Source organism: Bufo gargarizans, chromosome 3 (genome assembly GCF_014858855.1).
Source record: "Bufo gargarizans isolate SCDJY-AF-19 chromosome 3, ASM1485885v1, whole genome shotgun sequence".
NCBI lineage: Eukaryota > Metazoa > Chordata > Amphibia > Anura > Bufonidae > Bufo > Bufo gargarizans.
Genome location: NC_058082.1, coordinates 565,187,413 through 565,197,688, shown reverse-complemented (window position 1 = coordinate 565,197,688; position 10,276 = coordinate 565,187,413). Strand labels below are relative to the sequence as shown.

The 10,276-nt window shown below is 43.2% G+C and overlaps 1 protein-coding gene across 1 annotated transcript in view; it reads right to left on the bottom strand.

Annotated features, from left to right (window-relative positions):
* Positions 1-7,620: 7,620 nt before the first annotated feature.
* Positions 7,621-10,276, bottom strand: part of FAM3B (FAM3 metabolism regulating signaling molecule B) — a 51,004-nt gene continuing 48,348 nt past the window's right edge. Inside the window, exon 8 of the mRNA XM_044287483.1 lies at positions 7,621-8,167. Within this exon, the coding sequence (XP_044143418.1) occupies positions 8,069-8,167 (99 nt within the window). The 3' untranslated portion in view covers positions 7,621-8,068. The remainder of the gene's footprint in view (positions 8,168-10,276) is intronic.

The window sequence follows — 10,276 nt, the reverse complement described above, 5'->3', positions numbered from 1 at the left end:
TGTAAGCTGTCTACCTAGACCACTGGGAAAAAAGGGGTGCGCACCCAACTGTGAAGTTAGGGATAGTTTTGGGAATATTGTTCATTCAGTATCTAAGTGGACGTAGTAAAAGCGGAAACTATTGCAGGATCTGCCTTGAATTGTTCATACTATACTGTGTATTTTGCTTGTCCTTCTCCCTGTTCTTTTACCTTTAAATTGCCTTTATGGCATGCACCCCCGTATCCTAAGGGAATTAAGTCATGTCATAGCCAGACCCTTATTTCTGGTATTTGCGGACTCTTAACTGACAGGGAATGTCCCACAGGATTGGCGCATGGAAAATGTGATGCCAATATTCAAAAAGCATCCAAAAACAGAGCCTGGAAACTATAGGCCGGTAAGTTTAACATCTGTTGTGGGTAAACTGTTTGAAGGTTTTCTGAGAGATGCTATCTTAGACCATCTCAACGGAAATAAGCAAATAACGCCATATCAGCATGGCTTCGTGAGGGATCGGTCATGCCAAACTAATTTAATCAGTTTCTATGAGGAGGTAAGTTCTAGACTTGACAGCGGTTAATCAATGGATGTCTCATATCTGGACTTCTCCAAAGCATTTGACACTGTACCACATAAAAGGTTAGTATATAAAATGAGAATGCTCGGACTGGGAGAAAACGTCTGTATGTGGGTAAGTAACTGGCTCAGTGATAGAAAACAGAGGGTGGTTATAAACGGTACACACTCAGATTGGGTCACTGTCACTAGTGGAGTACCTCAGGGGTCAGTTTTGGGGGGTCACTGTCACTAGTGGGGTACCTCAGGGGTCAGTATTGGAGGGGTCACTGTCACTAGTGGGGTACCTCAGGGGTCAGTATTGGGCCCGATTCTCTTCAATATATTTATTAATGATCTTGTAGAAGGCTTGCACAGTAAAGTATCAATTTTCACAGATGACACTAAACTGTGTAAAGTAATTAACACTGAAGAGGACAGTATACTACTACAGAGGGATCTGGATAGATTGGAGGCTTGGGCAGGTAAGTGGCAGATGAGGTTTAACACTGACAAATGTAAAGTTATGCACATGGGAAGGAATAATGCAAGTCACCCGTACATACTAAATGGTAAAACACTCGGAAAGCACTGACATGTAAAAGGATCTAGGAATTTTAATAAACAGCAAACTAAGCTGTAGAAACCAGTGTCAGGCAGCTGCTGCCAAGGCCAATAAGATAATGGGTTGCATCAGAAGGGGCATAGATGCCCGTGATAAGAACATAGTCCTACCACTTTACAAATCACTAGTCAGACCACACATGGCGTACTGTGTACAGTTCTGGGCTCCTGTAAACAAGGCAGACATAGCAGAGCTGGAGAGGGTCCAGAGGAGGGTAACTAAAGTAATAACTGGAATGGGCAACTACAGTACCCTAAAAAATTATCAAAATTAGGGTTATTCACTTTAGAAAAAAGAAGACTGAGGGGGGATCTAATTACTATGTATAAATACCAGTACAGACCAAAAGTTTGGACACACCTTCTCATTCAAAGAGTTTTCTTTATTTTCATGACTATGAAAATTGTAGATTCACACTGAAGGCATCAAAACTATGAATTAACACATGTGGAATTATATACACAACAAACAAGTGTGAAACAACTGAAAATATGTCATATTCTAGGTTCTTCAAAGTAGCCACCTTTTGCTTTGATTACTGCTTTGCACACTCTTGGCATTCTCTTGATGAGCTTCAAGAGGTAGTCACCTGAAATGGTTTTCACTTCACAGGTGTGCCCTGTCAGGTTTAATAAGTGGGATTTCTTACCTTATAAATGGGGTTGGGACCATCAGTTGCGTTGAGGAGAAGTCAGGTGGATACACAGCTGATAGTCCTACTAAATAGACTGTTAGAATTTGTGTTATGGCAAGAAAAAAGCAGCTAAGTAAAGAAAAACGAGTGGCCATCATTACTTTAAGAAATGAAGGTCAGTCAGCCGAAAAATTGGGAAAACTTTGAAAGTAAGGGCTATTTGACCATGAAGGAGAGTGATGGGGTGCTGCGCCAGATGACCTGGCCTCCACAGTCACCGGACCTGAACCTAATCGAGATGGTTTGGGGTGAGCTGGACCGCAGAGTGAAGGCAAAAGGGCCAACAAGTGCTAAGCATCTCTGGGAACTCCTTCAAGACTGTTGGAAGACCATTTCAGGTGACTACCTCTTGAAGCTCATCAAGAGAATGCCAAGAGTGTGCAAAGCAGTAATCAAAGCAAAAGGTGGCTACTTTGAAGAACCTAGAATATGACATATTTTCAGTTGTTCCACACTTGTTTGTTATGTATATAATTCCACATGTGTTAATTCATAGTTTTGATGCCTTCATAGTCATGAAAATAAAGAAAACTCTTTGAATGAGAAGGTGTGTCCAAACGTTTAGTCTGTACTGTATATCAGGGGTCTGTACAGAGATCTATCCCATCAGCTATTTATCCCCAGGACTGTGACTGTGACGAGGGGACATCCTCTGCGTCTGGAGGAAAGAAGGTTTGTACACAAACATAGAAGAGGATTCTTTACGGTAAGAGCAGTGAGACTATGGAGCTCTCTGCCTGAGAAGGTGGTGATGGTGAGTACAATAAAGGAATTCAAGAGGGGCCTGGATGTATTTCTGGAGTGTAATAATATTACAGGATATAGCTACTAGAGAGGGGTCGTTGATCCAGGGATTTATTCTGATTGCCTGATTGGATTCGGGAAGGAATTTTTTAGTGGGGAAAATTGGCTTCTACCTCACATATTTTTTTTTGCCTTCCTCTGGATCAATTTGCAGGATGCGAGGCCGAACTGGATGGACAAATGTCTTTTTTCGGCCTTATGTACTATGTTATTAAGCTGTAGTAAATGTATTTTTCTTGAACTTGACCACTGCGTGTGCGTTTTTTTCTGGTTGTGGAGCCCAAACCACCTGCCTTGCTCTCAGAAATTGGCGTTGGCTTACCAGAATGGACGGCAACACACCCGTTAGGGGGGATGGTGCTGGAGGAAGAATGCCAGCAGGGGCTATAATGAGTAAGTTAGCTAAATTTTATGGCAATAATATGTCTGTGAGTGTGTGGGTGGAACAGATACCCAGCGAATGTACCAGATCGCACCAGAAGTACTTGTAGAGCTAGCCATATTGATGTTACAAGGGGATGCTAAGACCACAGTGATATTGCGGCCATTTGAACAAAGACAGACATTTCAGCAATTGGTCCAGATTCTAGAAACCATCTATGGAGAAACCGCATTGCTGGGGTCCCTGCAGGCTCGGTTCTTCCAGAGGGTACAACAGGAGAATGAAAGTCTCCCCCAATATGCGAATGCTCTACAAGAACTGCTCCGAGATATTCAAGGGAGGGAAAGAGGGGGCTTGCCGGCCTTTTGTAAGCCTAATTGGACTATCCGTGACCAGTTTGTCCTGGGGATCTGTGACGGCAGTTTTACTGTTACTATGTAGGACTTTATACGACTAAAGACTGATGCTAAATTTCACAACGTACAAGTAGAGGCCATCTCACATGCCAATAGTATGGTCCCAAAGCCCCAGACTGCAGTTGGAGTCACTTTGTCGCAGGGGGCTAGCTCTGGCCCAGAAACAGTAGAAAAAGGGACAGTTAAAGAAATTCTCACAGTAATGCAGAAATTGCAAGAGCAAATGGAACGCCTGCAAACCAGCTGTGATGAAAATTCTATGAGAATTGCAGACTTCCAGATAATTTAGTACAGCGCTCAGGAGAAACCTATCCAATTAGAGAGCGCTACCGACAAATTCCTCCACAGTTGTATCAGGAAGTGAAAGAACTGTTACCTAAGATGCTGCAGGGTGGGATCATATGAGAAAGCCAAAGTCCCTGGGCAGCTCCAGTGGTGTTAGTAAGAAAAAAAAGATGGGTCCATCCGGTTTTGAGTAGACTATTGGAGGTAAACGCCTGCACCATACGAGATTCCTACCCCTTACCCTGGATTGAGGAGTCCCTCTCGGTACTAGGGAGAGCCCAGTACTTCTCCTCGTTAGATCTGGCTAGTGGGTATTGGCAGGTGCCGATGGCAAAGAAAGACAAGGAGAAGACGGCATTCATCTTTCCTATAGGGCTATATGAATTTAACCGGATGCCCTTTGGGTTGACAAATGCCTTGTTTCAGTGATTGATGGAGAAATGTCTCGGTGACTTCAACTTTGAGTTCACTCTCATCTACTTGGACATTATAGTGTATTCTGCGACCTTTGAAGACCATCTCAACCAGTTGGGGCAAGTATTTCAACGATTGCGGGAAAACGGGCTCAAATTGAAACCCAGTAAATGTTGGTTGTTCCAATCTGAAATTGATTACTTTGGTCATCGTGTATCAGGAGAAGGGGTGAGAACATCGAGGGACAAGATAGCTGCTGTTCAAGATTGGCCGACGCTGACTACCCTGCGAGAAGTGAGGGCGTTCCTTGGAGTAGCCAGTTACTATCAACAGTTTATTAAGGATTTCGACAGGGTAGCAGTACCACTTAATGCTCTCCTATAAGGCACATCTGGTGACCCGAAGAACCGGTCTGTGAAATGGGGACCTGAACAGGAACAAGCCTTCCAGGCATTGAAGGATGCTCTGACAACAGCCCCAATCTTGGCATATGCTGATTACCACTTGCCATTCCAGCTATATATACGATGCAAACCTGTATGGTCTTGGAGCGGTGCTTTCCCAGTTTCAGGGTGGCCAGGAGCGTGTCATAGTGAACGCCAGCCGGTCTTCTGAAAGAAATCCTGAGAATTATAGTTCATTTCAGTTGGAGCTGTTGGCACTGGTATGGGCCATGACCGAGAAATTCTCTGAGTATTTGATCGGGGCTGAAGTTTTAGTACTGACTGACAACAACCCACTAGCTCACCTGGAAAATGCCAAGCACATATGCAAACTGTTGTAATTCCTACGCCGTTCACCTGATTTGGATGTAAATACCCTCAAATTAAAGCTTGTTCGTTTCATTTCAAATCCATTGTGGTGGTGTATAGAGCCAAAAATGTTAGAATTGTGTCGATGTCCCAATATTTATGGACCTGACAGTATATGTGTTCCTGTGATTCTGGTCATTTAAGACAGCATGCATTGTAATTGTAATATGATGCTGGAGGGACAGGCCCCCAATGATGTCCTCCTGCCTGTTTTGCAGACAGAGTGTGAGAAGAGAAGCAGGAAGTGATGAGACAGGGAGCAGCAGCCATCTTGGCAAGAGAAAAGACAGGTGTCTGTGCTGTATTGAGTGTGTGCAGATATTAGAGGACTTTCCTGTGCAGCCAAGCTGTATGTATTTCAGTCCAGAGGCGGATGGAGTATAAAGAGACAGTACGTTTAGTGGATCCACATTGAAAAGACTGTGCTCAGTGGCTAATCAGTGAAACTGACATTGTGGCTGTGTATATTACCACCAAAGTTAGAGACTCGCAGTGCTGTTGATTGAAGTACCGGACAGTAACTGAAAAACTCTGGCTTACATCACACTTCAGTGTACTGATTCTGCAGGACGGTCAGTGTGCTGAGTGATATCTGCTCTTAGACTCCATTGCATCCATTTTGTTTCCCTGCCTGCTGAGGAGGATTTCATTGCTTCAGATATTGTGATAACTGTGAGGAGAGGACGCTTCGCTATCAAAGAAAGGAATGACATTGGGCCCACCGCGCGCTTCTACGAACTGTAAGCGGTCTACCTGGACCACTGGGAAAAAAAGGGGGGTGCGCACCCAACTGTGAAGTTAGGGTCAGTTAGGGATAGTTCATTCAGATAGGGAATTGGTTATTCAGTGACTGTACTGCAGAAGCGGACGTAGTAAAAGTGGAAACTATTGCAAGATCTGCCTTGAATTGTTCATACTATACTGTGTATTTTGCTTGTCCTTCTCTCTGTTCTTTTACCTTTAACTTGCCTTTATTAACCTGTAGTAAATGCATTTTTCTTGAACTTGACCACTGCATGTGCGTTCTTTTCTGGTTGCGGAGCCGAAACCACCTGGCTTTCTCTCGGTTCACATAACCAATAGGTAATTTTCTGATGACACATTTCCTTTAAGAGACAATTCACACATACCCAGTCCCAGCCTTTGACAAATCTCCCTAGGGTATATAGGACACTTTCTCCCGTGGGAAGGTACCTGAGTATTAGTGTTTCCAGTTTGCTAGTTTCCCTGTTAAGGTGCACTATATACAGTATAGACCAAAAGTTTGGACACACCTTCTCATTCAAAGAGTTTTCTTTATTTTCATGGCTATGAAGGCATCAAAACTATGAATTAACACATGTGGAATTATATACATAACAAACAAGTGTGAAACAACTGAAAATATGTCATATTCTAGGTTCTTCAAAGTAGCCACCTTTTCTTTGATTACTGCTTTGCACACTCTTGGCATTCTCTTGATGAGCTTCAAGAGGTAGTCACCTAAAATGGTCTTCCAACAGTCTTGAAGGAGTTCCCAGAGATGCTTAGCACTTGTTGGCCCTTTTGCCTTCACTCTGCGGTCCAGCTCACCCCAAACCATCTCGATTGGGTTCAGGTCCGGTGACTGTGGAGGCCAGGTCATCTGGCGCAGCACCCCATCACTCTCCTTCATGGTCAAATAGCCCTTACTTTCAAAGTTTTCCCAATTTTTCGGCTGACTGACCTTCATTTCTTAAAGTAATGATGGCCACTCGTTTTTCTTTACTTAGCTGCTTTTTTCTTGCCATAATACAAATTCTAACAGTCTATTCAGTAGGACTATCAGCTGTGTATCCACCTGACTTCTCCTCAATGCAACTGATGGTCCCAGCCCCATTTATAAGGCAAGAAATCCCACTTATTAAACCTGACAGGGCACACCTGTGAAGTGAAAACCATTTCAGGTGACTACCTCTTAAAGCTCATCAAGAGAATGCCAAGAGTGTGCAAAGCAGTAATCAAAGCAAAAGGTGGCTACTTTGAAGAACCTAGAATATGACATATTTTCAGTTGTTTCACACTTTTTTGTTATGTATATAATTCCACGTGTGTTAATTCATAGTTTTGATGCCTTCAGTGTGAATCTACAATTTTCATAGTCATGAAAATAAAGAAAACTCTTTGAATGAGAAGGTGTGTCCAAACTTTTGGTCTGTATTGTATGTTCTGATCACCCATGCCCAATCTGGTTACCGGATTTTGACCTTTGCTGCCTGCCCTGACCTATGCATGACTCTTGTATGGACCCTGAGCTGCCTGACCTGACCTTTGGCCTGATTATCAGATTGGCTGTATTCTTCCTGCTCTGACCTTGGATTGTTCCTTGACTACATTTTTTCCATGATCCCTTGGGACTCCGCACCTTTGTCATTTGATCCCCATGGGTCAACAATCACATGAACGGAGACTACGCCAGGAGGTTCTGGCCTGGTGGTTTCCCTGCAGCGAAGTCCATATTAATGTAGAGTGAATACCTGGAGGCTACTAAGATAATGCCCTTAGTACCAGCCCCGAGTCAAATCTGTTCAAGTGGCATAGCGGATCCACATCCTCTTTCATTACAGAAGGATTCAGGGACTCAATGATGACACATTCTTTAGTAGATGTAAATGGAATTAATATTTCAACCATTAAAAAAAACTGCTATGACGGTCACATGTAAATATAATGATAATGATACAATAAAAAGTAATAAAATATTAATAATATTTAAAAAAAATCCTAGTTGACTTTTATTGAGTAATGGGGTGGTGGGGGGGTGTAGAATCTTACAGACCTGATACGTACTATTCCTCAGATCAGTCTTTTCAAATGCACATAATTCTGAGAAAACATAAATACATAGATATTCATTCTTCCCCCAAATCGTTGTCTGTATTATAAAAATAGCATTCAAAAACTAGATTTTTGGGGGGTTTTCATTAAAAAATGTCCTGCAGTTTGCCTATTTAATGTCAGTCCTTCCTTTGCCGCTCCATAGAGCTTCTTATACAAAGGAATATTTGTGAGCTGGCAAGCTCAAGTCCTTAGAAGTCTCTGTCTTTGTCTTAAAGGTTCCTGAATTTTTTAGTCCAGTTATTAAATTTTCGTATATGTATTTTTTTTCGGGAGACATCCGACAATCTGGATTTCTGCTGGCCAGCTGCCATATCGGTTATTGTCACTGGCGTGGATAATCTGTAAGAGACAAAAGCAACAGTTAAAATCAATGGCATTTTATATGGAGTACATATAAAAGGTATTCACACCCCCAACATACCTCCCAACCATCCCATTCTGCAGTCCCGGGACAGCTGAGGTATATCCTGCTTTCAAGTGTATCTGCCTCCTGCTGAGAACAGGCCCTGGAGATGGCCCACTTATCTGAGACACGTCACCCAGAAAGACAGTGTGCCAAGCCGAGAGCAAGATGGGACAAAGTGTAAAACAGGATGGAGGCAAGATGTCAGGATCATGAGCCCCACAAACTGGTCCCAGATGTACTGGGGGAACTAACCTGAACTCCTAGACCTCCTAGAGGAATTGAACATTGTTCAGAATTAAAATCGTCCGTTATACCAACCACTAGACCCCACATCGGCCGGTGCGAAGGCCACAGCTGGAGCCCTTATATGACACCCCAGCAAGGAAGTGACTTTGCTTGTTTTATTACCTCGTCGAGGCCAAGGCCTTAGGCTTGCAGAACTTATAAAAGAGGAGATAAAGGCAGCATAAGCAGAGAAATCCTGGCAGGATCAGAGGGTGCTCCGAAGCTTTGAATACCCCCTGGTCGGGAACCACATACCGGAGCAGAGGTAGGGAACTGTGCTTTGGTTCTTGATAATCCACGGTTTTGGGTTCCTCCTAGATGATGACACTGCAGGGGAGCTTCTGGTACATCACCAGTAAGTCAAAAAGCTACATCTGTCCTAACACCTGCATAGTATGCATCTAGGGGAGAGGGTTGAGTATACCCCCATAGATGGTACTTTGCAGCAGGGGTCATGGGGCTACCCAGAACCCTAGCACCATCCGAAGCACCTGAGGTATGGGCGGAGAAGCCAGCTGGCCCATCCATAGCCTGAGGTCTGTATAAGATGCTGGAGGGTCACCTCAAGTATGGACCCATCTCCTAGACAAGAGTTCGTACCGAGGAGTACAGCTACCATGAGCTCCAGATGACCAGCCTGCTGGAACCTTCACTAACTACCATGGGATCAAGCAACACAGTAATGATTAGCCCAGTTATTACCATTTCGGTCAGAAAAAGCTCAGCCTATGTGGTGCCCTTGAAACTGCCCAAGGTTCAGAGTCGAAATGGAAGCATGCCACTCCGCCTTCTCCACTAGCAATCTTCATCCTGAGCTGGTACCCTCATCATCTACCACATGTGCTGCACCAATCCATTCCAGCGACGGTAAGGAAAATTTGCCCACTCAGCCGAAGCCAGAAATCAACCTGCCCACCAGAGAGCACTAGTGCTCTGCTGCCAGCTCACTATCAGAACTAACAGACATTACTGAGTTCTGTATTGGGCAGGAAAAAAAGGAGCCCGCCATAGAGGATCCTAAGGCCAGGAAAGAAAATAAAAATACATAAATCAAGGCCCAGGGCCTAGGGTAAGAGACTGGCTCTGTAGTACTTAGTTTCACGTTCTTCATTTGTCTGTGTGAATGAATAGTGGGAGTAAAGGGGTCACCTCGCTCAGTGAGGGATGAGGGTGGTGAGGCTGTCTGTCATTGTCATTTGGGCCACCAGCTGTGGTGCAAGACTGACTGTGTGAGGAAGCCTCTGCTGTCAGGCCACTTGAGATCCCCTTGTTTATTTTTATTTTGGGGAAAGGGATATGAATATATATATATATATATATATATATATATATATATATATATATATAGAGAGAAGGAAAGTCCGCAGCACTCCTTTAAGTAAAAAAGTGAATTTTATTCACACATGTCAGACTGACATGTGTGAATAAAATTCACTTTTTTACTTAAAGGAGTGCTGCGGACTTTCCTTCTCTACTGAATTTGTCCCATATCGAGGGACCACCGCGGGCACCTGCATTATTTCTGCACTAAAGGGAGTGCTGCCTGAATCTTTTTATGGATATATAGATATATATATATATACACACTGTATATATATATATATATATATATATATATATATATATTTGTATTTTTCAAAACTTTTTTTTTACATTTTTTTTTAAGTCATGCTAGATGACTATAACAAGTAATAATTAAATTGTCGTTTCTATTTTGTAATTCAAATTCAGTATATTCCGATGCAGTGCTGCCACCT